At 28.7% G+C, this 27,317-nt stretch overlaps 4 protein-coding genes across 4 annotated transcripts; 3 read left to right on the top strand and 1 right to left on the bottom strand.

The window, feature by feature from the left end:
- Window positions 1–5,037: 5,037 nt before the first annotated feature.
- LOC130958096 (glutamate dehydrogenase 1-like) lies at window positions 5,038–8,387 on the top strand. The gene is made up of 8 exons (XM_057884996.1): window positions 5,038–5,231; window positions 5,338–5,451; window positions 6,050–6,346; window positions 6,431–6,547; window positions 7,117–7,367; window positions 7,464–7,539; window positions 7,617–7,703; window positions 7,909–8,387. Exons 1-8 carry the CDS (start codon window positions 5,124–5,126, stop codon window positions 8,092–8,094), a joined length of 1,236 nt encoding a protein of 411 aa, XP_057740979.1. The 5' UTR covers window positions 5,038–5,123; the 3' UTR covers window positions 8,095–8,387.
- A 903-nt stretch (window positions 8,388–9,290) lies between these two features.
- Window positions 9,291–12,068, top strand: LOC130955115 (ADP-glucose phosphorylase). Its single transcript, XM_057881907.1, has 3 exons — window positions 9,291–9,962; window positions 10,423–10,713; window positions 11,571–12,068. Exons 1-3 carry the CDS (start codon window positions 9,474–9,476, stop codon window positions 11,835–11,837), a joined length of 1,047 nt encoding a protein of 348 aa, XP_057737890.1. The 5' UTR covers window positions 9,291–9,473; the 3' UTR covers window positions 11,838–12,068.
- A 233-nt stretch (window positions 12,069–12,301) lies between these two features.
- Window positions 12,302–14,730, top strand: LOC130955114 (protein NDH-DEPENDENT CYCLIC ELECTRON FLOW 5). Its single transcript, XM_057881906.1, has 3 exons — window positions 12,302–12,940; window positions 13,231–13,677; window positions 14,376–14,730. The coding sequence occupies exons 1-3, from the start codon at window positions 12,413–12,415 to the stop codon at window positions 14,568–14,570; spliced, it is 1,170 nt and encodes a 389-aa protein (XP_057737889.1). The 5' UTR covers window positions 12,302–12,412; the 3' UTR covers window positions 14,571–14,730.
- Window positions 14,731–14,837: 107 nt separating this feature from the next.
- On the bottom strand, window positions 14,838–17,942 carry LOC130955113 (protein SINE1-like). Its single transcript, XM_057881905.1, has 3 exons — window positions 17,853–17,942; window positions 16,048–17,381; window positions 14,838–15,742 (listed from the first exon to the last, which is right to left on the bottom strand). Exons 2-3 carry the CDS (start codon window positions 17,368–17,370, stop codon window positions 15,260–15,262), a joined length of 1,806 nt encoding a protein of 601 aa, XP_057737888.1. The 5' UTR covers window positions 17,371–17,381; window positions 17,853–17,942; the 3' UTR covers window positions 14,838–15,259.
- Between the last annotated feature and the right edge of the window lie 9,375 nt (window positions 17,943–27,317).

A 27,317-nucleotide genomic window follows, 5' to 3' on the forward strand; every position in this document is an offset into this window, starting at 1 on the left:
AAAATTGCATAACCTTTTTGGAAACATGTTAAGGATACTCGTCAAGGATTCGGATAATATTTTATTTTATTTTATTTTGTTAAGAAAATAGAATTGAATCCTTCCAATAATTTAAGATTCGGAACTTGAGAATCAAGAAAAGGGTGAGTGACATTGGACAAAAGGGAATCTCAGTTATATATGGGATATGGCTGTCCTTAGAAAATTTTGTGCTTTTATTTTTTTTATTTTACAAAATTTTATGAAAATGAAAAGAAACAATAAAATATGGTTATGTTTTTGAAACATTATATTCTTCGGAAAATGAATAATTTTTTTTTCCTTTAGTATCTTTTCTTACATTTGACTCTAAGATATGATTGATGACCATAAAATTTGAATACATGATTCTATTAAGAATTAAAGTTATGTTACATTATTATTATAAAGGTTTTCACAAGTGCTAGGTGTAATCTAGCACCATACATTTTTTTTTCATTCTATTTAAATTTTATAAAATATAATATCATAATTTAGAAAAAAAAATATCCATTTCCGTTTATTGGTGAGAGTGTTGAGTTGTAATTTTCCTTTTTGCTCTTGCATTTGATGGCTTTTTTCATTGATTTAAATAGTAAAAAATACTATTTTTTAAAATAATCATAAAAAACACCTTTTAAGGCTATTAATGGTTGCTACATGCCCAAGACAAGATTTGAATCATCGACACTTACTTAAACAAACTAGTAAGCTAACTACTAGACCAATTCAATTTAATTATTATTATTATTATTATTATTATTATTATTATTATTATTATTATTATTATTATTAACGCACGTGAATAGAATAAACTACAATTTGTATCTATGAATTTTGCGAACGCTAACAAAAGTATCCATCAAACTAAAAAACTAACATTGTACCCATGAAAGACGGATTCCGTATGACAATAGTACCTAAATCCTAATTTTTTGTTGACTTTTTAATAAAATTCCCAAATGATCCATTTTATCTTCTTCCCCAAATTTCAAACATTCACCACCCTCACCCTTCGTCTTCATCTGTTGCTGCCAGCCACCAAAAAATTAAAAAGATTAAAACTGTGGATTATTAATTATCTGAGGTTATTGTTCAAATATTATAGATTTGTAGATCTGGTGTAGAAAAAGAAAAAGAAGATTGAAATTAACAAAAAAAAAAACATACATTTTGAACAAGAGGGGCAGAATCAAGAGCCTTTGGAAACGGAAGGAAGAATAGGTTGGAAACAACAGATGTGATAGCCTCAGTTGCATTTGTTGCAGAGGAGAAGATTCGTTGGAAACTCACTAGAGGAGCAGCACTTGTTGATGATGTAAGGCGAGCTTGGGAGTGTGAGTCCTTCTTCACCCTGCATTCCCCTGGCCATGTCTTCGATCATACTCAGCATGTTCAGAAGCTCATCATCATCAATGTATTCCGCCACCATTATCCCTCCTTGTTCTCTTGTACTCAAAGTGAAACAAGATCCTTCAACAATAATGTTACTACCACCACAACCATCTAGAGGGTTCTGCAGTGGCCTCGAAAGCCTAGTATGAGCAGCGGCGGCGGTTGCAGTGCAAATATCAATCCATCAAATGGCATGAAGATACTCTAACAGCAGCCTCCTTTTTCTACAGATCGACGGCGCTGAGCAGTGTTTGGAGTCACCGTTGGAAAGAGACCGTAGCCACCGATCTCTTGTTGGCTCTGGTTGCTGAATTCTGCTACTTATTGCTTTGGAATAAAAAGAACAACAATATTCAGGTTGAAGAGGTTGAAAAGAATGTGTTTTTTGAGTGTTGTTGTTGTATTCGGAGAAGAAAGAAATAATAAGGGTAATGATGTTAAAGTTGATTTTGATTTAGATTTGGAGAACAAATTAGGATTGGAATAAAGAGAGATGGAAGTTGAGGATAAATGTTGGAGGAAGACATCAGGTGCTAGGATCTTGAGGGAACGATGACTGGCGGTGGCAAAGGAAGACAAAGGGTGAGAGTTGTGAAATTTGGAATTTAGGGAAGAAGATAGAAAGGGGTAATTTAGGAAATTTATTAAAAAGTTAACGAAAAATCAGGGTTTGGGTATTATTATCGCATAGAATCCATCTTTTATGGGTACAACATTTGTTTTCTTATTTAATGGATACTTTTTGTCAGCGTTCGCAAAATTTATAGGTACAAATGGTAGTTTATTCCACGTGAATACTACACACAAAATTGGGCTTACAAAGATCTGACACCTATTTTGATAAGGTGCCTGCAAAATGGGCTGCCATTTTATTTTTGGCCCAATACAAAATGTAAATGGAGAGTTTACTCAGAGGCCCAACTCATTTGGAAAAAAAAGGATGGCAATGGTGGTCATATTAGACTGGAGGGAAGCCTTTTTGGAATGGGACTTGATTAAAAAATTAAATTACTAGAAACTTTTGGTTCTTGTGATTGTTGGATCAATCATATCAAGTGTGTGACTTCAGTAGTGACATCACATGCATATCATTTTTCACCTTATTTGTTTATCCTTGCTGCTAAAGGCTAAAGCTCTTTCCAATTTGTTTTGGAAAACTCAAGCATCTAATATGGATGAATGAAGTTAGAAGGATTTAGATTGTGGTGGAAGAATAATGATAAATAAAGAGGATTACTGGATAAGCTTAGAGAAACTCACAATAAGCAAAGAGTGGATGGATCATGGATGGGTTTATTTTAATTATTTTTCAATTGAATAAGGCTGTGCATATAAGCAATTTTTGGTGGAATGTATAGTACCTCTAATTATTAGGTAAACAACGTTACATTATCGTAAATATTATTATTTTAGATCAATATTTAATCAGTAATAATTTTATATTTATATTTATTCAAATTTATATTTATATTTTTTAAAATATATATATATATATAAATTAATAAAATTTATTTATTAAAAATAATTTAATGTTTGTATTTGACTAAAATTACTAAAAAATAATGTTCCCTAGAGTTTCTGTTATTATATTACATTTGTATTCATAATAAAATATAAATTATTTTGTTGAATTTTATGTTATAAATTATAATATATTTACAAAACGTTTGACTGAACTTCTAAACTTTTGAATGAATTTGAACCCTTCAATTGTCTAAGAGAGAATCTGGTGCATGGCTTTGAGAGCATCATATCATAACCACGTTCTTTTGAGTCAACGTAGACTTCGTGCAAGGCTAGTACATGGTGACAAAGAAATTATGTGGCAAAACGCTGTTGTATTTCAAACTTTCAATAATTGGGATAAATGGACAATGAAAATAAAATAATTTTATTAGATAGACAATTGTTTTTGTAAATAATATGAATAATAAATTTTAAAATTGGTCTAATAAAATAAAAATATACTATATCCTTAAATTATTCACCTAAATTTTAATATTAGAATAATCATCTGTATACCTAGTGAATTAAACATTTGATATATCTATTATTTATATTATTTAGTATTTTTATTATCTATCTATACTTTTTCAAAATAAAAATATGACTCAAGCTTTGTAATTTCTATTAACACGTGGAATAAAATATTTGATAATTAACTATGTACTAAAAAAGTTTAGACATTGAAAAAAAATCCTAAAAAATATTATCGATAAAATAAATTTTGAATAATTTAAAAATATAACAAAAATAATCAATAAATATTATAATTTTTATAAATGACAAAAATTATACATTTAACTAATAATTTATTCATTTAATTTGAATTTTTTGGTATTATTTAAATAAATATTTAAAAATATACAAAAAAATTAGAGTAAAATTTGATTTTTAAATTTTTATTTAAAAAAATGTCAATTTCGCAATAATTTTTTAATAAAAATTACTAAATATAAAATTATCAAATTTTGAGGATAGAAATATTTTATTTTTTTAATGATATTTATAAAAATTCGTATTAAAATATAATTTTTAAAATTTTTTTAGAATATATATTAAATATTTTTGTTATCATACTTTTAAATTTTTTAAAAATTTATTTATTAATGACATTTTTAAAATCATTTTAATTAATATTATAAATTTTTAAATACTATTTTAGTAGTTTACTTAATATTTGACGAAGAATTAATTAATTGAGAATTTTTGTTTTTCTGATAACTTCGTAATAGGCAATGGGTTTGAATTTTGACCAGCAAAATTAAATGTACATTATCACGTGGAGGTAATGTAACCTGGTTTAAGAAACCTTTATTTTGAAGTTTCCAGAATATATAAACTCTGAATGCCAACTAGAAGATAAGAAAGCCGAACATGCTGGACAGTTCATATGCCAGTTTTTCTTCTAAATAATTAAATTTTAAGAGCGAGCAGGCAATTATTTAGAATAAAAAATAAAATTAATAAAAGAAAGAGAATAGAATAAAATAGGCACACCGACTAAGAAACATATTCTAACAAATCGGTGAGCATTTTCTCCTACTTTGATGGATACAGCACAAAAAATGTGTCCTCTAAGAATTTTCCATCTAGTTAGTTGGATGAAAAGGACGCAACAACATCTTCAAAAAAATGTGTAACTAGGGTGGGTTAAGATGGATTTTGAAAAAAAAAAAATAGATAAACATAAGAGATATATCTTTTTAACTAATAATTCAAAACCTTTTCTTTATTTAAAAAATTGTATTAACGCATTTTTTTAATAAGTTTGAAAAGCTATTATTTCTCTACAAAAGTCAATCTAAATGCACCAATAGCCAAGTGGAACAATTTGATTTTTTTTTTTTGGTTCCACCCCCTATAGTTCCGTTATTTACTTTTTAGACTAATTGCTGTAACGCTGACTTTGATCCACGTATTGTTTCACGTTTTGCTTTATACTTATCCATGTTAGATGCCGCCAAACTCTTACTAGTATTATTTTTGTTAAGATAATTAATTGTTAAACGTTTTATTATATGCTTTTTATAGTATGAAATAGTGGACGTGTTTTTCTTTTTCACGTTTATCTTCTATTTTTTTTTCCCACACGATACCTATATAAATACACTCGCAACAACTATTTTCCGCATCTTTCAAATAATAACTACTTTCTATAAGATTGGATTTGTGTGTAGACGTTAGTCACGTTACATTTTGGGAGAAAAATGAATGCATTAGCAGCCACAAACAGGAACTTTAGGTTGGCTTCTAAGCTTCTTGGAATAGATTCAAAGCTAGCGAAGAGTTTGCTGATCCCGTTCAGGGAAGTGAAGGCAAGTGTGTGAAACTCAAAACAAGAATGTGTGTTTGTTTGTTTGTTAATAATTAATTCGTTAGTTCTTGCAAAGTAATCTTCCATCAACATTTTTTCTAATGCAGGTTGAGTGCACAATACCAAAAGACGATGGAAGCTTAGCAACTTACGTTGGATTCAGAATTCAACATGATAATTCCAGAGGACCTATGAAAGGAGGGATTCGATACCATCCACAGGTTTTCCTTTCTTTTTCTTTAAATAAAAAAACAAAGCGTCACGATTTCTTTTAAAGTGAATACTGAATACTCATGTATAGTTATTTTCATGGAAAATTAATAGTTAAGATGTGTTAGATAATAATTTTGTTAAATATGATAAATTAAGTAATAATTCTCAACTATGTATAAAAATAATTGTGGGTAAATTTTTATTTTTTTTAAATAATTAAAAAATTTTAAAATATGCTCAATTTTTTTAATTATATGATTATGAAAATCAAAACAAACTGATTGGGTTTAATCAGATTAATTGAGACTTAATCAGTCCGTACAAATAAAATCAATTTTATTTTAAAATAATAAAATAAAAAATATTACATTTTTTTAATTATTTTTATAAATTTAATTTTAATATATTATTAATACAAAATTATTTTACATATATCTAATTACATAATCGTATTAATAAAATAAATATTTTTATATTTGATTATATGAATAATTATCCAAAAAATTATTATAATTATATTTTATACCGTTAATATATTAAAATTATCCTCTTATTTCGTTATATGATTTGAAATTTGAAAATGTTAAAGATTTGGCATTGTGAAAGGTTGAAACGGACGAAGTGAATGCTTTGGCGCAACTAATGACGTGGAAGGCTGCAGTAGCAAACATACCATATGGTGGTGCGAAAGGAGGCATAGGTTGTGATCCATCAGAATTAAGTGTTTCTGAGTTAGAAAGACTTACCAGAGTTTTCACTCAGAAAATTCATGATCTCATTGGAATTCAGATTGATGTTCCAGCACCTGACATGGGAACTGGACCACAGACTATGGCGTGGATCCTAGATGAGTATTCCAAATTTCATGGCCACTCACCTGCAATTGTCACTGGCAAACCTATTGTATGTTCAATTACTTAAATTCTTTCTTAAATTTTAAATTATAAATTGCACCTAAATTAAATTAATAAACCCTAATTTGCGTAGGATCTTGGTGGATCTCTGGGGAGAGATGCAGCTACAGGGCGAGGAGTGCTGTTTGCAACGGAGGCTTTGCTTAATCAGCATGGAAAGACAATATCAGGCCAACGCTTTGTCATACAGGTACTCATATTATCTGTATTTTTATACAAATTAATTATTATTAATTATTTTTTAGTATTTATATTATATAATTGTTTATCTAATATTTTATAAAATCAATTTAATTATTTGAGTGTCAGTGAAAAGTAGTTTTATACACACATCTAATAACGTAATATTCTGTTACATTGATAGTGTCTTTTAAAAGAACGGAATGGATATGATTGGACGATTGCATAGACATGTATCAAAATTAAACTCATTGTATATACTCTAATATTAGATACTCAAATTAAACAACTAACTTGAATTGGTCGAATGGTCAGTTCACTCGTCTGCATAAGCAAGTATCCAGAATTCAAATCCCGTCTGCTGTATACAGCAACTCATTGACTAGAGGTGGACTCTTAGACGGGGAATGTATAACAAATTAGTCTTTATCCTCTCGAGTTAAGAGAAACCATGAGCAACTTAAAAAAGATACTCAAATTAAACATTTACAACATTTTGACATGTTTGAAAACAAAACTTAGTATCATATAAAGAATTTATATATGAGATGAAATGGATGTTGCTGTTAATCTGTTCAGGGATTTGGGAATGTGGGGTCTTGGGCTGCCAAATTAATAAGCGAAAAAGGTGGAAAAGTGGTAGCAGTGAGTGACATAACCGGAGCAATCAAGAACAGTGAAGGTTTGAACATCCCAAGCCTACTAAAACATTCTAAAGAGCACAGAGGAGTAAGAGGATTTCAAGGTGGAGATCCTATTGATCCCAGTTCAATATTGCTTCAAGATTGTGATGTTCTCATTCCTGCAGCTCTTGGTGGTGTCATCAATAGGTGCTTTAATTTACCCCAATTTCTTTCCATTTTCTTCTGTAAAATAACATGCTAAGTCTTAACTTATTTGGTTTTCAACTTGTGCTATAATCGAAGGGAAAATGCAAATGAGATCAAAGCCAAATTCGTTGTTGAAGCAGCCAATCATCCAACTGATCCAGAGGCTGATGAGGTTGGTTTTAATATCTTCTTTCCTTGCCTCCTCTCAATCAGAAAGTATAATGTTAACCATCTCATTCTATGTTGCAGATTCTCAAAAACAAAGGAGTAGTGATCCTCCCAGATATATTGGCAAATTCAGGAGGAGTTACAGTTAGCTACTTTGAGTGGGTGCAGGTACTAATCCAATTATATTCTAGCGAGTTTGAAAATTAGTTATTTTTACTGATATCGCAAAACAGTATATGAAAATTTCCAACTCTATATTTCCGTCCAAGTGACAGAATCAAAATATAAACCTAAATGTGAATTTAGAACAATATTGGAACATGTCTAAAAAGTTCACAATCCAATAAATGATAATCTTGGCACACATGCACAGAATATACAAGGGTTCATGTGGGATGAAGAGAAGGTGAACAAAGAGTTGAAGACATACATGACCAAAGGTTTCAAAGATGTGAAGGAGATGTGCAAAACCCATGATTGTGATCTTCGAATGGGAGCCTTCACCCTTGCTGTTAACCGTGTGGCAAGGGCTACACTCCTTAGGGGTTGGGAAGCTTGATCACTCTTCATTCTTCAGATCATTGTCTTTGCTCATTATTTCAGCAATATAGATTCAATGTTCAAGTTTCAGTCTCTGCAATACCATACATTTTTTTTTTGTTTGTTGTTGTTGTTCTCAGCAACCGCTACTAATTCAGATAAATCTCATCTGTAAATGGTTCAAAAATTTTGTTGATTTGTTCTCTTCACATCCACTTTTTTGTGTTTTCTTTTTCATGGTTTCTTTATATTCTTATTCTTATCAAATGAACTTCATTGAATTATTGTATCAACATATTTATTTTGACATAATGTTGTATAAATATATCTGTTACTCTGTTAGTCTTGGAGCATTGAGCAGGGAATATTGTTATTTATATTTATTTTATTATTTTTCTTTGTATTTAATTTTATTTTTTTTGGTAAAATTTGTATTTAAAATTTGTTTATGGTAGAACTGGTTTTTTTTGGTGAATTATGGTAGAACTGTTTTATTTTGTTGTTTGGGTTGGGGCCCGGCTTGTCGTAGGTCCATATTGGGCTATTACAATGCTGCAACCAAAAAAAAAAAGTGAATTGAAAAACTAAAACTGAAGTCTGGTAGTCCACCTTCTAAGGTACTTGAAAAACATTATGAAATATTTAAGTGTTGAAATAGGCTAATCTTTTTAGATATTAATCTAAGTGTAATTCGGGATATTATGCTAATTTAGTGTAATGTATTGATATAGGAATTGAAAAAATACATCAAAAAATCGTTATTAACAATTTTAGAATGGATAAAATGCTATGAAAATGAGACTAGTGATTTTAGGACAAAAAATAAAAAAATATGATTTACGATTTTAAGTAGGACAAAAATAAGTTCTGAATATATGAGAACATAAAATCAGTACTTTCATTTTGTTTATTGATCCTAGCCGTTCTCACTTGATCCAACACCTCCAGCTTCTCTTTTCATACTCTCTTTCCTAATAGAAAACGTTATTCACAATTTATTTAAAATCGATATTAACAATTTTTAAATACGCCGATTATCAAATTTATATCTATGCATAACACACTTGGAGTCTCATTTTTGAGTATTACCCACAATCTATTCTAATATTAAAAATAAAAAACTCTTTGGAAATAAGTAAAAGAAAAAAAGTGTTAAAATATTTAAATAATATAAAGCCGATGAAGATGTAAATCAAAGAGTAAAATTCCAGCTCTGGCCTCGTATTATGTTAAAAGAGGCTAACATCAAGTCATGATGGTTATAAGAGTATTGATGACGAAACTTACAAATCTCCTCTCTCTGGCTTTGAGTCTGAAGATAATAGTAATTATGAGATTCTGAGTGATAATTCTGGAATAAGAGATACTAAGAATAAGAAAAGGAACAAAGAGCGTGAGATGGCAGCAACTACAAGTGGTAGCTCAGGAAATCGAATCCCAGAGCTGAGAAAAGACGCAATCTCAAACCGATGGGTAATATTCTCACCTGCCAGAGCCAAACGACCCTCCGAATTCAAGTCCAACTCGCCGGCCGTCTCAGACCAACAGCTTCACCAGCGCTGCCCTTTCTGCATCGGCAATGAGCACCAGTGCGCTCCTGAGATCTTCCGCTTCCCTCCAGACAACCCCGATTGGACCCTCCGCCTCATCCAGAACCTTTATCCTGCTCTCTCCCGCGACCTCCCTTCCCCCGCCCCTCCCCGACTCGCTAACAACCTCACCGGTTCGGTTCTTGATGGCTTCGGCTTCCACGACGTCATAATCGAGACCCCGGTTCATTCGGTTCAGCTATTGGATTTGTCGCCGCACGATGTTGGTCAGGTTTTCCTCGCTCATATCAAGAGGATCCACCAGCTCGCTACCAATGACTCTATCAAATATGTGCAGGTTAGTTTTTTTTTTCTTTTTTTTTTTTGCGGTTTGGAGTTCTTGATAATCTTGTTAGTTTGGTTAGTATCTTAGACACATAAATTCTTAGTGTTAGGGGATATTAGATTAGTGAGACTCGCATGCAGTTTTCCTTGTGCGAAGTTGATAGTTGAGTTTAACTACATTGCTATCTAACGATTTTCAACTATTATCTTCACGCGAAGACATCTGCATACGAGTTTTCATCTATTGGATGTGTTTGATTGTTAGTAAATACATTTTAAACTATTTGTATTTTAATCAAATGGAAGTAGTTTCAAGCTAAATTTCTGACATCTTCAATAATGACTTCAGAAATTACTCTAAATCTAATCTTGCATTTTTCTATCTAATCAATAATACTTTCCTTCTTCATTGTCTTCTTGCACTTGCTTCATATAATTTATCGTGTATAAACTTGATGTATTAACATTTGAAGGTGTTCAAAAACCATGGTGCTTCAGCTGGTGCATCAATGACTCATTCTCACAGTCAGATGATAGCTCTTCCTGTTATTCCACCTAATGTTTCTGCTCGTCTCGAAAATATGAAGGATTATTTCGAGAAGACAGGCAAATGTTGTATTTGTGAAATTCAACAGGAGGATCTTTTGATTGATACATCTGATGACTTCTTTTCACTGGTTCCCTACGCCGCTACATTTCCTTTTGAGATATGGATTGTTCCCAGGCATCACTCAGCTCATTTCCATGAATTGGATGCCGAAAAGGTAGTGTTTCTTTGTTCTTCAATTGCTAATAATGATTAAGTGAAAATTATTTATTTATATAAGTCATGGATTAAAAGTCTTAACTCTAACCGAAGAATTAGTGCTAGCTGTTATAGTTTTGGTGCAGGGGACATAAAGAATTAAACATATTGAACAATTAGATTTGAAATGTTGTTAGACAGTTAGTTGTTTCTGTTGTGTAGTATGGTAATTTTAGAATACAATTGCATTAATTGTGCTTGAAATCATGAGATTGGTGAAGTGCTTATAAAACTACAATAAGAACTCAGTAAAGACGAGTAGTATCTGTGTACGTGTTGTTGCTTAGATGTTATGCAAATAGCACTTAAAGCAATAGGGGATTTTATTGCTGTTGCGGAGCAATTAGATATACAACAACTAAGTTTTCTCTCTAGGCGTAATGAAAAAATACAACTCCTCAGTCATGCCATGTTTGCAGCTAATCAATCTCGTGCAAAACCCTGATTTCCATTGAAGAAGCAAGTACCTTGCTTCCAGGGAACCTGGAAATTGGCAATGATCTCGGATGAGAATGATAGCCATCTATAAAAAGTGATTTGTGGTCTAACAGACATTGTGCTTTGAGGATTTATTATGATGGTGCAGATTGAGCTTCTTTAACAGAACAGATTGCTTGCCCTAAACCCACATTGTGTATTGTGCATGCCATGGTTTAGCATATTTGATCATATGCTCCTTGTACTGCCATATCTAGAACTAGTTGTGCACTATTATCATTTATCAACTATTTATATTCATTTATTAATTTGTCCTTTTCAATGTCAAGGAATGATTATTGTTGTCATTATTACTATCTCTTGACTTTGATTTTGTAGGCCATTGACCTTGGAAGGTTGTTGAAACTAATGCTTAGAAAGATGTCTCTGCAATTGAACAATCCACCGTTCAATTTTATGATTCACACTAGTCCATTGCACAGTAATGCATCAGAATTAGCATACACTCATTGGTTCATACAGATAGTGCCTCAACTAACACTGACTGCGGGTTTTGAAATCGCAACTGGGTGTCACATAAATCCTGTTTTCCCGGAAGATGCTGCGAAGGTTCTGAGAGAAGTAAATGTACCAGAGTCAGGATGAACCAGGTAGAAACATGAATGTATTGAGACCTAATTGATCAACTATCCTGTGATCGATTGTATACTTCGAATCTCCATTGAGGGAGTTCAACATCTTGCATGTGACTTCAATCCTAGTCCTGAAACCATAAGTTATCGGATATTGGAAGCAAACCAAACCATTTACTATGAATAAGTATGTTGGCAAAACCTTGAGATACTGAAAATTGGAATGAAATGTTGATTATGAATATGTGGGTTCATTTAGGAACGAGTTTTGTTGAACTTATGAATGGTTCCATCATTTCAGTTTTCTTTCTTTTATAATGAGTAGTTTGCACAGATTATATGTCCCTTTGTAAATAAATTGAAAGAAAGAAAGAAATTTCATTGATAAAATGTGTAATGAAAGACAAGCCAGTGTGTTGGGAAAAGGACAAACACTAAGAAATATCTTGGAAATATCTTAGATTATAAATGTCTAATGTAAACTTCACAGAACCAACCTCAACCCTCACCTTATCCTCTTATCAATTCTCTCTTGGTCCCTCCAAAATGTGCATAACGAGACCTCACTTGCTATGAACCTTAGAAAGCATGGCTCTAATAACTTCCCTTTTACTCCCCACTCAATTCAATTCCAGCAGTAGCTTAGCTATAACTTGTGCTATTAACACACCTTCACACACTTATTTTAAATTTCCCTTAGGAAACCACACTTTCAACTGCTGCAAGCCATTAGCAGCAGTTGCTTCTTCAGTTCCATACCAACCCACCAACAACTTGGACTACCTTGAAAAAGAAGAGTTCATTGGACATGATGGAGTCACCTTTGAAGCAGTTGGCGATGGCTCCGTCGTTGCCAAGATGGAACTGAAAAACGGAAGCGTTGTGAGCATGTTGCTGCCCAGTGGGGTGATCACCTCCTACAAGGCTCCCATGTGGCATGGCGGCACGGTGGAGCTGCTGCACACTGCGGTGTCAGAGGGAGATCATGGTGCTGCCCTCATTCAAGGAGGGGTCTCTTCAAACTTCACTTTCACAACTGATGACTGCCAAGTTTCTTTCTCTCCAACTCATTGGGTTCTCAGCAAAATTAAAAGCCACCCTGAGGAATCCATTAAGGTCTTGTTTTCCTTTGCATAACTCAATAACTCCATAATGGATTGCTTTACTCCCATAAATATGAACACAACTTGTCGAGTGAAAATTCATGTGCAGTTAACTATTGTCATTACATATTAAGGCAACTGCACGTGAGTTGTCACCTATGTAGTAGCTTATAATGTTTTTAATTTATATACTTAGATCCTAGAACATATGTGGTGCAGATAGAATTACTTAATAAATCATCAGAGGACAAGATTGGAATTAAGTAATTTATATACTTAGATCCTAGAACATATGTGGTGCAGATAGAATTACTTAATAAATCATCAGAGGACAAGATTGGAATTAAGTACATTGTAACTTTAGAAGAAGATGGGTTGCAGTCAGAGTTTGAAGTCCAAAACTCAATGCATTCACCCCTTCAGATAACAGGGTCCATCCTGAGCCATCTGACAGTGAGTTCACCAGAAGCAACCTATGCAGTTGGATTAGAAAGATCAAATTACTGGAGGAGGCCCCTTTTGGAATCAGAATTTATTTTGAGTCCTCCTCCGGATTCTAATTACCAAGAAGGGTTTGGAAAAATATGGAACATACCAGCACTTCAGCAACTAATTCCTCATTGGGGTGCAACAAAAGATCAGAACAAAGAAGATATGAGTGGTGAAGAAGATGATGGGTATAAGAATTTACGAGACAAGATTAGTCTCATTTACACAGATGCCCCTCGTAGTATTACAGTTATAGATAGGGTAAGTAATCCTCTAGTTTTGGTAGCTACAATAGGAGAGAATAAATCACTAATTTAGTTCTCAAAAAATTATGATTTTGATTTTTGACAATTTAGTTTTTAAAAATAATAAATCTCTGTAATTTTTTAAATTAAAAATGTTTGATAAAATGTATTTTAAAATAAGATTTTGCTAACTTCTGTTTTAAGACATCTGTTAAGAATACTACTTAAAAAATATTTTATTAAATATTATTAACAATATAACTTTTTATTTATATTTTCAATACATTAAATACATTAAAAACTTTAAAAGTTTTTATTATTATACTGTTAAAATATATTTTTAAACAAAAATGATATTTGTACACTAAAATCAACCATCAAAATCAGTCACGACGTATTTATATACAAATATAGGTATTGTTTAACTCATTTTTAATATGTATTTATTTTGTATTCTAACATATATTTTATACTAATAGCTGATTTTAGTGTACACGTATCACATGATTGATTCTTAAAACACTAATTAGCTAAATCTTTAAAAATATTTTATTTTAGTAGTGAGGAAAGGAGTTCTTATTTGAACTAAAAAGTTGATGGCTAATTAAGCTAACCCACATTTGGCATCTAATTTAATTTTCAGTCCAAAAAAGTGATTTATTTTCATGCTAATTCTTTTCATGATTTCATGAAATAAATGCTTCCTTGTATCAGGGTAGAAGAAACTCATTGTCAATTGGAAGAATCGGATTGGACGAGATGTACCTGTTCAGTCCTGGCTCAAAAGTTGAAATTTACAGCAAGTATTCTTACATATTGGTTGGCCAAACTGCCATTTTCAAACCAATAGTAGTAAATCCTCAAGATGTTTGGAACGGAGGGCAATACATACACAATCCAAATCTATAATATGATGATTAAGCTAAGTTTATATTACAATTAATAGAAAATTATGATTCATGTTTGCAATTTTGGTTTCTCTTTTGAATTTTTATTTCCATTCGATATTTGTATATAAAATATTTTCTTTGACTTAATTATTAAAGTATTATACTAATTCTAAACCATACACATCCACCTCACATTTTTCATCTCATAGTAATAAAATTGCAAGTTGATAGGATGTATGATATAAAATGAGTCACTTAAATATTTTTTGAGAAAATAATCGTTTTGGTATCTAAAAGATTCTTTGACGAAACAAATTCTAATATTTGTTTTTTGACAAAATGAACTTCTAAATATAAGTTTTGTTTGACAAAACAGTCTAAACATCTCAAGTGATAAGCTAACAGTTAGCCTGTTTTGTCAAACAGAGCTGATATTTGAGGTTCATTTTGTCAAAACAAATATTGAGGTTCGTTTTGTCAAATTCAGAACTTTTCAAGTGCCAAAATGACTATTTACTCGTATTTTTCTTTTCGTTTTCCTAAATTGTGACTTTGTATAGAAAATCAAGAGAGAAGTGCTCAATTTTATTTGATCCTTTACATCAACATTGAACTTACCAACATTCAGTTGGAATTGACTGATACTTTACATAAAGGTATACCTAAAATGCTCTTAAAATATAAGTCTGTAAACAAGGAATGAACACATTATGTAGGAACAAGATAATGACCATCTTCCTGATTGGTGATCCAGAGTAATGGAGTAGCCATTGCAAGAAGAGCAAATGAAAGGCCACAAACCACTTTATATTTAGTCTTCTGAAATGGTTTTCGAATGCGAACCGTCTCAATGTTATCACTATTTTCAGGGAGCACCTGCAAAGCAGAACCAACAGGAATGTCATCTGTTGGTGAGACTGGTTCTTTCCCATCTTGGAACTCATCATAATCAAATAAGCTTCCATTCGGATTACAATCGCAGTTCACATAGTCTGTGAAACAGTTTTCGTCCTGTTCGAAGTTGGATCTTCGGCTCCTATGCACATTGCCGGTCGATAGACTCCTGTACCTTCTGCTCTGCCTGTTGGAGCAACACGAAGTCTCGGCATCTGGATCTTCTAGAGAGTGAATGAGCTTCCGAGGGGTCATAAAGATGTTCATGGTGTCGGAATTAACTCCAATCTGTGATCTCTGAGTACAATAAAGAAAACAAGAATACTCTAAAACTCTTGGCAACATAAAAATAAATGACAAGTTTCAATTAACCACAAAATCACACATTCTGACTTGATATGCAATCCTAAAATTGACTTGATATGTATACACGCGGAAAGGTTATGCTAAATAATAATTGTGCATTCAATCTACACATTGCAAGGTATGAATTTGTCTCTTTTTTGGTAAATACTATTCAAAAGAACCTCTGTTCCTAATTACTTCAGCCACCTTTTTATGAGATATGAGTAATGAATAAAATCAGAGACAGAAACACTTACTCGGGGACTTGTGGTGGTACTTCTGGATACTCTATGACAAGAATTCATGTTCACGAAACCAGCAAACTCGTCTGATAAATTTCTTGCTTGATTACAAAACGGATTCTCAGTGTGTCCCGACCAGGCATTTTCCTGAGCCACAGCTGAGAACAAACCATCTCTGAGAGACACATCAATCCGTCCATTTCCTTGACTCCAAAGCTTCCGGTTCACACCCCTTCGACTATATTTTGAGTGCTGCGAAGGTTGACTCGCTAAAATAGGAGACTTCACTGCATATTCATATCCAGGAAAAAAGTCCAAGGTTCGTGGTTCTGGCGAAATAGATGCAGTAGGAGAATGATCTTCATCACCATAAAACCTATCTGCCTCCATACAGTCACTCCTAAAATTTGACCCTGTTACTGATGCAGGACTCTTTACACCTGATTTTTTGCTTGCTGTAATTCTCCTGGCAGTTTGCAGAGCTTCATAAGCAGCATCTTTGACACATGCCATGTTGTCAAATTGACAGATCTCCATCTTCTCAATTATCTGTTCTAACTCTGAGAAAATACTCCTAGGGTCTATACATTTCATCAAGAAGTTCACCATTTGAATGGCTGCAAGTCGCTTCTGAAAATTCGCCTCCAATATCTCGGCTCCAGCATTTAGTATTCTTAGTCCTGCTTGTATGAGTAGTCTTGCATAGGCTTCAACAATCAAAGGATTGGACTTAGCTAAGGACATAACCAAATCCATGTGTGAATTGGCCTGAGACTTTCCCTCTAACGCCGCAGCCACATTCAGGCAAACCTTGTTAACCATTTCATCGGAGGCAAACCGCCAGTTGTCTGAATCCACTAGAGCCTTCAAGCAGAGCGCAGCACCGGAGGTCAAACACTCCTGAGTACTCGAGAGTCCATCACATAGAGGCTTACAAAGCGAACAAATTATGTTCCTCTTCTTGTCTTCTGCGGTTGTTGGGTCAATTCCATATCTTGCAATAGCTAGAACCACCTTTGAGCAAGCTTCCTGAATCTGTAAAGATCCTGCGCTTGATGCTAAGGTCTGAACTATGGATTGCATAATACTACCTATCATGGGAACAATTTTGACACTATGAACCTGTGCAAGAACTTCATAGAGAGAAACTGTGAGCTCCTTGGATAAGGAGCCGATTTTCGCAGTCTCGGAAACTTGTGCAACAAAGATCGGAATTGCCTCAAAGTCCAAATCTTTCACATATGACTTCAATGATCTCATCACTGATTTGTAGCTATCTGGATCTTTGTCAATATTTTCTAGCTCACGCAACAGTGTTGGACTAAAACTTCTTCCCATTGCTTAATTAACTGAAGCAATATAACAAACACCATGAATACAATAGTAACAAAGTAAATTTCAAAAGCACCTACTTCCATCCCATGGTAAATATATCAATTATTTTGGGCATTCTATATTGTCGAATTGCACCCAAATTTTCCACTTTGAACGATCTTGAGTTAAAATTCAGATTTTTTTTTCTAAAAAAAAAGATGACGAAATAATTAATCGTACAAGAAAAATTTGGGATATTAACTGAAAGTGCTAACTCGAAACCCAGTACCTCATTTCTTCATCTTGAGATATTAAAAAAAAAAAAAGAAAAAACAAATAAAGAACCAACCTTGTGAATCATACAGAAAAGGTATAAAGAGTCGAGTTTCTTTTGATTAAAAAGATTGCAAAACAAAACACACATAGAATTCAGAAAATGGATTCTCCAGTAAAAAAAATTGAAAAGAATAAGTTATAATTCAATCAAGAAGGAAACAGAAACACACCTTTACAGAGTAAGAAGGAATGTTTTAGAAGCTGTGTAATGTGAGTGTCACTGTCTGAAAGTGTTTCTGGGTTTCAACTTTCAAGTTTTCAAATGTAAGCGTTATTTTAGGGGTTTGTGTAAGAAAAGATTAAAAGAAACACGTTCTGTGTTTTTCAATTTCTGGCTTTATATATACATGGAATTTTATATTTGTATTCATCAACTATTTAATGCACAATCAATTCATTTCCATTTTAAAAATTCTTCCTTGAAAATTCCACCGCTATCCTTTTTTGCTGCTTAGTCAGCTTAGATTTTCAAAAGCAAAACTATCTAAATTTTGAATTTTTAATTTAGAGAATAAAGTGCAATGTCTCACTCTTGAATAGTTTTTTTTTTCGTATTTTTTCTTAATCTTATCTATAAAATAAATAGTGAGAGATCACAATTTATCCTTTAAAATGAAAAAAATTTAGAAGATTCAAATCCATTAGAATAGAAATACACTAATCTACTTAATATACTAAAACTGGGTTTTCCCCTAACTACTAAAGGTGATGTGTCGATCTCTCATACTTCCGTTTTCCCTCCAAAACGAATAAAATTTTTTTTCTATTCTGAATTATTTTATTATAATTATATTATAATTAATACTAAATGAATAATATATAATTATACTAATTTAGTAACATATCTTCATTATAATTATATCAAATTAATATTTAATGCACTATTAAACTACTTATTAATTATCAATTAAAAATACTTTTAATAATTTTAATGATAATAATAATATCAATAATAGTAATAATAATAATAAAAAATCTTTGTTATCCGATTCACGTATATCAAATAATTTTTTTAAATTATTTTATAAAAAATATCTTTAATATAATTATATTATAATTAATATTTAATGAATAATATATAATTATACTAATTTAGAAACATATCTTCATTATAATTGTATCAAATCAAAATTTAATGCATTATTAAAAAATTACCTTAATAATAGGTAATTTACATATTTATTTTTGTTTTACTAAAGTCTATATATAGTGTTTTCCTGTGGTACATGAATCTAAATTTGAGAGTCAATTCATAATTTTATATTTAGTGTTTTTTTTACTACTTCATAGAATAAGAATGTATTCTTTGTTTTTTATTGAAGTTGATCTTTTTAAGGTATAATTTATAATTTTTTATAATATTTTTCATATACTCATTCTATTATATTATTCTTTTGATAATTTTTTATTTGTTGTTACTCTAAGTTATTCTTATCGTCTAATATTCCAGTCCGATTGTTTTTTGCCACAATCATTTACAATGCATCACATCCATGAAATACCTCATCGAGTTGTCTTCACTGATTCGGGTTCCAACTACATAGATGTAAGCGTTCAAAGAAGAGGCAATAGTCTCTACTTTATCGAAGGATGGTTGGATCTACTCACCTATTATGACCAACCCAATGGAATGTGGTTAAAGTTAGATTTCTTATGAGGAGCTCGATTTTTGATTGAGGAATTACATCCACGGAACTTTATAGGGCAAATTCAAGTTCCATCCCCTCCATGCTTTTTACGCCTGCCCGAAAATCTTTAAAGTGGAGCACATAATGAAATTGAATTCCCCCAGTTTCAGTTTAGTTTTGCTAAATTCGTGACAAATTCAGATATACAATTTCAACGATTGGTAATATATTTAAATTTTCTTAGTTTAAGTTGTTCATTATTAGAATAATTTTTTAACATATTTTTATTTTTTTCAGAAATTACCAGCTTTCTTTTGCATGCAATGCCATTGAGGGGAATAAGAGTTAGTTTGGTTTCTCGGTGTGACAATTCTATATCTTGCCGCATTGCATGGATAGCGGATGATGAAGCTTATCTAACAAGAGAATGGTCTGATTTTGCATGAATTCTAAATATTGAAACTTACGATGTTATTTCAATTGGTTGTCGTTACAAGAATGATTCTATACTATACGTGACTAGGGACTAGAATAGGTTCAATATTGTTTAGGTAATTTGGTTTTACTATTAGTATTTGATTAAATTATAATTATAGAATTTTAAATTATTGCCTCAATTTATATATTACGATTTTTTATGGATTTGCTATTTTTAAATAATTTAATAAAATGAAGTAGTGTCAGATATTATTAAGTTTGTTTTTATCCTTTATTTCTTTATTTGTATTTTCATTATATTTGACAAAAAATGAACCTACACATATATTAAATCGTTGACCTAAAGACAATTTATTTTCCAATAAAAACAAATTTTATTTATAATTAGAATAAAATTTATTTGCCAATAATCGGTGGATAAAATTGAAATTACACCCGTGTCATATAATTATAATTGATTAATTGGTATAAAATGAAATTATACCCATGCCATGAGTAATAATCTAAATAATTATATCTTAACAAAATATAATTTGAAATAATTTATAATCAATTATCTTAACAAAAATAATTATTTAATAATTGATTTAAAAATCAATGCAAAAAATAATTATTTATAATAGTATTATTAATTGGGTAAATAATATGATTTCAAATTATTACTTGAAATATAAATAATATATGGAAATCTATTGAGTAAATCAATGATTTTGCACCTTAATAATTTGACAATTATTACTCAATTAACCAGTTAATTGAATTAGTAATAATAATTTCCAATTTCAAAGTTTGTATATTAAGTAGTTATTAAAAATTGGGTAATAACGATTTACACAGAAAAATCATTGATAAATTCAATTAACCATATAAAAGATAATATACTAACAGTTTTTGTATATTATTTATGGCAAGTGAAATTATTTCCTCAAATTTTCTATTAAAATTGAAATTAGTAATAGTTTAAAACAGGCTTATTAATAAAATTACTAATAGTCACAACACAGGATATATATTTTCTATATATTATTTAAAAAATATAATGAACCATGAATAATGAATGAGTATGTTATTTCTTCGACTAGCTAATTAATGCAAAATCGAGTATCTTTTTTTATTTGATTGAGGTCATATTCTGTTTGGTGAAAGTTTCAATCACCTTAATTAAATTCTGTGTTTGTGCCTTAACTTATACAGGTAGTAATATGTTACATATTATTTGATATATCTAAGTAGTTATTTTCCATAGCGGAGATGTAAAAAATCATATTAAGGTTTATTGCCAAATAATTAGTGGATAAATAATAGTAGATTATATTATTTTGGGAAAGTATTTTCATTATAATTATATCAAATCAATATTTAATTATGATAAAATATGTTAATTATAATTATATCAAAGAATTATAATAATTACGATATTTATGTTATATATTTTAATCATTTATGTACGTAAATAATTAGAAATCAAAAAATAACTTATAATTATCCATGCCATGTAAGATTAAATAAGATATATAATAACATAGATGATTTGTTACTTATACTGATTAAATACAATAAATACATATTAATTTAGTTAAAAAAAATCACTGTCTTCTATGTTTTTCTATTTATTTTTTTAATTCATTAAATCCAATCAATTATAATAAATTAATTATATCAACTAATTAATTCAATCAATTATTTTCTAATTTATTTTTTGAATTCAATAAACCAAATAAAATTAATTATACTAATTATTTGTATTGACTAATTGATTTGATTAATTCTTAAAAAATATTTTTATTTAATTTATTTTATTTATTTAAATATAACTAATTAATTATTTAATTTTATTAGGATAAATATCAAAATATCAAATTCTATTTCTAATATAAAAAAATAAAATTTTATTCATTCCATTTTTATTTTACCACTATAAAATACCATATACGCTAGAAGAAAATATTATTCATTTACCAATTAGTCTTTCATTGGGTAGCTTTTACAATAATTCTTTTTCGTCCTATGAGGCGCCGTCACAAGAAGGCAACTATCATGAACACAAATCAGCACACACTCTTCAACTCCCGTGCTCATCATTTAGAGCAATATATGATATGTTATCCATTAAGCATTTATAGACCATGGTGTTATCATATTTGCATAAATAAATAAAAAATCCATAATTAAGCTTAAGGCATTTATCTATTTGTGTGGTATATTGTAATGTGAAATTATTTTTAATTTGTGTTGTGCAATGATATTATGGTTTAATTTAAGCTTTTATTTTAGAATTGTGTTATGATTTTATCTCATCCTTTTTTCTTATATATTAAGTTGACGTATTTTTATTTATTATTATTGAAGCAGATGTGATATAAAATTTGTAAAAAGAAAAAAAAAACTTACATTTAATTTATTTTATTGTAGTCTTCTATTCTTCTATTTTTTTTATTCTTTTATTCATTTTATTTTCTTTTTAAATATTATATAATTTATTATAATTTATATCAATTAATTAATTATAATTCATTATATCAGTTAGTTTAATTCATTAATTTATAATATACATGATAAAATAGATCATTTGTTACTTATACGTTTATTTTTCTAAAATCTAAATCTGAATAATTATATTTTCAGTTTTTTTATGAACAAAATATTATTAATAATGAATAATAATTAACCATTCATACTTTTAATTAAAGTGTTTGGATGATTTTTATATTTATTAATATTAATTATTGATTATTTTTTTATAAATAAATTATATTATAATTTTATGTTAGTTCATAATTGATTAATGATTAATGTTTATAAAGCTATGTTACTCTAAATTTTATATTTTATAAATATTTTATTTAAATATAATTTTTTTAACATAAAATTGTATTATTTTTAATAATATCATAATTTTATATTTTTTAATTATTCTAAATGAATATTTTATCAAATACTAATTAAAGCTATTCTTCAATTTGCTTTTACTAATATATTTTCTAACTATTATATAAAACTAAAATCGTCTTAATGAATTTAATATTAAAGTTAATTCACTTTTTATTATTTAGAGTGTTTTTCAATCAATAATTTTATACTCTTTACTTTTTTTTTAGTTTCATTTTGAATTTTAATTTAGTACTCAAAGGTAGTGAAATTCTATTGATACTGAAATAAAGTTACAAAAGAGTCCATAAGGTAGAATAAGTAAAATAATGTGATACCCACATTGCAACATTCAAATGAAACAACTTAGGATCTAAAATGTTTATCTTTCTCTTTCTCGCCGTCTATTATATTATCTATCCTATCATCATATAAAAATCGAATTTTTATCTTTAATGATAGAATCAACGTAGCATGCTTCTGTATTATTTTGTTTAACTCATTAAAGTCAATTCATTATGATAAATTAATTATATCAACTAATTAATTTGAATAGATATTTAAGTATCACACAATTTAAAATTATGTATATTAATTATTTGATTTAATTTTTATGATATATAAATTTAAGGAATAAATTAAAATAAGATAATTTATTACTTATTTAAATTGAATACAACAAATATAAATTAATTTAGTTGAAAATTTACTATTTTCTAATCTTCTATAAATAAAAATGACAAAATAAAATTATAAAAATAATCTTTTTATCACTTTTGCTATTTTAATTTTATTTTCTTTGTTTTTTATGTATAATTTTATTTTATATTAACTTTGTTTATTTAATAATAAAATATACTCATATTAATTCTATCATATAATAATATATTTTTCTCCTATATTAATCAAAGAATTTCAATAGTTATCAACTACATCTAATAGAATGACTGAGAAGTGAGAATTACAAGAAGTTAAACCCAGGTTCAAAATGCTGAAATAAAGAAAAGAAAACAGTGGATATATGATTAGAGAAAAATGTATAATAATGACAAAATATACTAAAATTGGATTTTTTCTCCAACTAATAAAAGTGAGGTGTTAATTCCTCATGAATTCATTTTTTCTCTAAAATGAAATCACTATTTTCTTTTCTAAATTTATTTTAAAAAAATATATTTATTATAATTATATTACAATTAACATTTAACGAATAATGCATGATTATACTAATTTAGAGAAATATTTTTATTATAATTATATAAAATCAATATTTAATACATTATCAACTAATAAAAGTGAGGTGTCAATTCCTCATAAATTCATTTTCCCTCCAAAATGAAAGTACTATTCTCTCTTCTAAATTTATTTTAAAAAAATATCTTTATTATAATTATATTACAATATTACAATTAGCATTTAATAAATAATGCATAATTATAATCATTTAGAAAAATAAAATAAAGTCCAGTAATTTATCTTCTGACTGCACACGTATATAGAATAACTTTTAAGAAGGAGTCATGTATAGTAAATATGGTCGATGATTGTAAAACTGTATACTAACATTGATATAATATTATTTTAGGTATATATTTTGCAAGCATCAAAGAAAAGTGTTGAGTTGTTTTTTAGTAGATTTAAATTATTCATTGTTTATTAGATAATTTTGTGCATTAGAATTCTCTAATAATTTATTATTTATTTTGAGCTAATTTTGATATGTTCTTATTTGACAGTAAAATAACATATAAAAATTTGTTGGTGGGTCTAAGTATTATTAAGTTATTTATGGTCACATTGAGTATATATGTTTGATTTATTGAAGAAAGTAGATTACTAAAACCAATTAATAACTATTTAGAGTTAATATATTTAACACTAGCTTAAGAAAAAATAAATAATACATAACATGTTATATTTTTATTAATCAAATTATTATAATTTAAATTAATCTTACCAAAATAATTTAAAATTATAATTTTAATCTTATCACGTGCATGACACGGATTAATACACTTGAAAATTACTGCACGATGAATGTGGTACATAGAGAAGTTTTTGAGAGCTTATAATAAAAAGGTAATAACAAAATATCTTACTAAATCTATTTATTTATTAAAATTTATTACTATCACTTAAAAAAATTTAAAAATTTTAGGAATTAATAGATGAATTCTTATTGTATATTAATAGTTTGAGAATATTGAAATTATCATAAAAATTCGTATAATTTTATTTTCTTGACAAACAATTTTATAATTACGTTAATCATATAATTTTATATACAAACATTGATACAGTGTTGTTTCATGTATATATTTTGCAGGTATCAAAGGATAGCATTGAATTGTTATTCAATAGGTTTAAATTATTTATTGTTTATTATAAAACTTTCTGCATTAGGATTCTCTATTAATTTATTCTTCATTTTGAGCTGATTTTGATATTTTCTTACTTCACAGTATACCAACATATAAAACTTTGTTGGTAGATTTAAGTATTACTAGATTATTTATGGTCACATTGAGTATATATGTCTGATTTATTGAAAAAATAGATTAAATAACTATTTTATAGTTAATACAATTAATACTATATTAAGAAAAGAAAAATAACGCATACAAGTTATTTTTTTATTAATTAAATTATTATAATTAAAATGAAATTTAACATAACTTAAAATTATAATTTCAATCTTATCACGTACATGGCACGGGTGATTAAACTTGTAAATATGAATTAAGAGTAATTACTATATTTTTTAAATAGGATCATTTCTCATGTTTTAAAATACACAAAAAATCTCTAATATTTATTTTTGTTAGATAATAGAGTCTTTTTTCAACGGTAAAATATTAACTCGTATTCTATGTATGCATTCTGGACATATAAATCCTAGAATAAATTATAAAATAATCGCAAAAAAATTTAAAAAAACCAAAAAATAATTTCTAAACAATTTTAAAATATTTCTTTCAAATGATTATATATATTCTTTTAAATTAACAAATATTAATTTTTTAACATTTTCAGTCTATTTATCTTAAATTTAATTATTTATATACAAATTTTTTTATATATTTTCAAAAGACACTTTTTTAAAAAAATTAAAATAAATGGATTCATATTTATTTTTTATCATACAATATATTTTAATTTAATTTAATTTATAGATACCAAATTCTATAATTATTTTTTAATAATTAAAAAGATAATGAGATATTATTATTCGAAGATACAAAAGAATTTTTATTTAACATAAAATTTTTCACATCAATTATTAGAAATATTTGTACAAATGCTTACAAGATAACATTTTAAAATTTATGTAAAAATATGCATTCCTAACCATATCATTTATGAAATTAAAATTGTAAGTTTTGATAAACTATAAAATCAATGTAAATGATTTACAAAATCTCAATATAAAATTTTAAATACTTTGTAATATTTGAAAAAGAAATGCTTTGACAAATTCAAGTGTTTTGTTTATTTTTATTAAAAAATTTTAAAATTTAGTTGGTATAATATTACACAAAATATACTTACAATTAAAACTATTTGGGTCACACAGTTAATAATTATGCAAAAAAAAATACAATTTTTTTCACTTGAATTTTTTTTAAATTTATTTTATGTTAATATATTAAGAGTTTAGGTATATAAATAATATAATGACCTTTGTAATTCAATAAACTCTCAAGTTTAGTTGTTATTATTGTGACTTTTATATCACTTTGATATAAATATCATATGTTAATGATTAAATAATATTATTTCTTATGACATTTTAATGTTAATAAATAAAATTATCTTTTAGTATATATTTTGTTATTTTTTTATTTATTATATATTTTTTAATAATATTTATTTTTTTGATTAACAAAAATATTATATGACGTTGATTTTTGAAAAAAAAAATCATTTGAAAAGATTGTTGTGGAATTTTAAACCTTTTTTAGTTACTATTTTGAGATTTTTTAAAATTTTCGAAAACTATTTTGTATTTCATGGAAATTGATTTGTGTAACTCGCACGTATAAACACTTAACAGATGTAAATAAATGTCGAAGACTTGTAAAAACCAGACCGACTTGTCTGGTTAGACCATAAACCGGACACCTGACTGGTCTGAACTAGCAATTGGATCGGAGGCTCTTCAAAACCGGTGCAACCCGGTTTGAACCAGTACATTTTTTTGTTAATAAAAACCGGTGACCCATCCGGTTTTGAAAAATCGGACCGGGTCAATGCTATCTTTATTGTTTTTCTGTTTCCTCTGAAACCGCCATCCCCATCCCTAACCTCAATCATCTCACACCAAAGCACAGACACACAATGTCAAAGTAGCAGCGGCGTCTCATTCACCGGCCGCGTCTCCGTGCCTCTCATCAGCAGCTCTGCCTTGTCTCCGCACCGGCAGTTCTTGCGCACCCGCCTTCTCCTCTGACTCCGCCTCTTGCTTCTGTTCCATTGTCGAAGCTGAGCTAGGTTGCAAGAGGTGAGCTTTAATTTTTTTTGTTTTGGTTTATATATGAATCTGTTTCCTTTCTCTTCTAGCTGAGCTTTATTGTATATTAATGTGTAATTACCAGAAGGAAGTTCATTAATAGAGGGCCACAAAGCTAAAATCTAGATTGCTCTATGCTAATATTTTCACCCGTGGAATGAAAGTTTGCAACATTTAACAGACTGGTTAAT

This window comes from Arachis stenosperma, chromosome 10 (genome assembly GCF_014773155.1).
Source record: "Arachis stenosperma cultivar V10309 chromosome 10, arast.V10309.gnm1.PFL2, whole genome shotgun sequence".
NCBI lineage: Eukaryota > Viridiplantae > Streptophyta > Magnoliopsida > Fabales > Fabaceae > Arachis > Arachis stenosperma.

Bases quoted from the DNA above. Each gene is read 5' to 3' on its own strand.
- LOC130955115 (XM_057881907.1), top strand. From the start codon at position 9,474: ATGGCAGCAACTACAAGTGGTAGCTCAGGAAATCGAATCCCAGAGCTG. The intron at 9,963-10,422 runs GTTAGTTTTTTT...TAACATTTGAAG, and splicing joins ACTCTATCAAATATGTGCAG to GTGTTCAAAAACCATGGTGC. The intron at 10,714-11,570 runs GTAGTGTTTCTT...TTGATTTTGTAG, and splicing joins ATGAATTGGATGCCGAAAAG to GCCATTGACCTTGGAAGGTT.
- LOC130958096 (XM_057884996.1), top strand. From the start codon at position 5,124: ATGAATGCATTAGCAGCCACAAACAGGAACTTTAGGTTGGCTTCTAAG. The intron at 5,232-5,337 runs GCAAGTGTGTGA...TTTCTAATGCAG, and splicing joins TCCCGTTCAGGGAAGTGAAG to GTTGAGTGCACAATACCAAA. The intron at 6,347-6,430 runs GTATGTTCAATT...TAATTTGCGTAG, and splicing joins TTGTCACTGGCAAACCTATT to GATCTTGGTGGATCTCTGGG.
- LOC130955113 (XM_057881905.1), bottom strand. From the start codon at position 17,370: ATGGGAAGAAGTTTTAGTCCAACACTGTTGCGTGAGCTAGAAAATATT. The intron at 15,743-16,047 runs GTAAGTGTTTCT...TATTGTACTCAG, and splicing joins GTACCACCACAAGTCCCCGA to AGATCACAGATTGGAGTTAA.
- LOC130955114 (XM_057881906.1), top strand. From the start codon at position 12,413: ATGGCTCTAATAACTTCCCTTTTACTCCCCACTCAATTCAATTCCAGC. The intron at 12,941-13,230 runs GTCTTGTTTTCC...TATGTGGTGCAG, and splicing joins ACCCTGAGGAATCCATTAAG to ATAGAATTACTTAATAAATC. The intron at 13,678-14,375 runs GTAAGTAATCCT...TCCTTGTATCAG, and splicing joins GTATTACAGTTATAGATAGG to GGTAGAAGAAACTCATTGTC.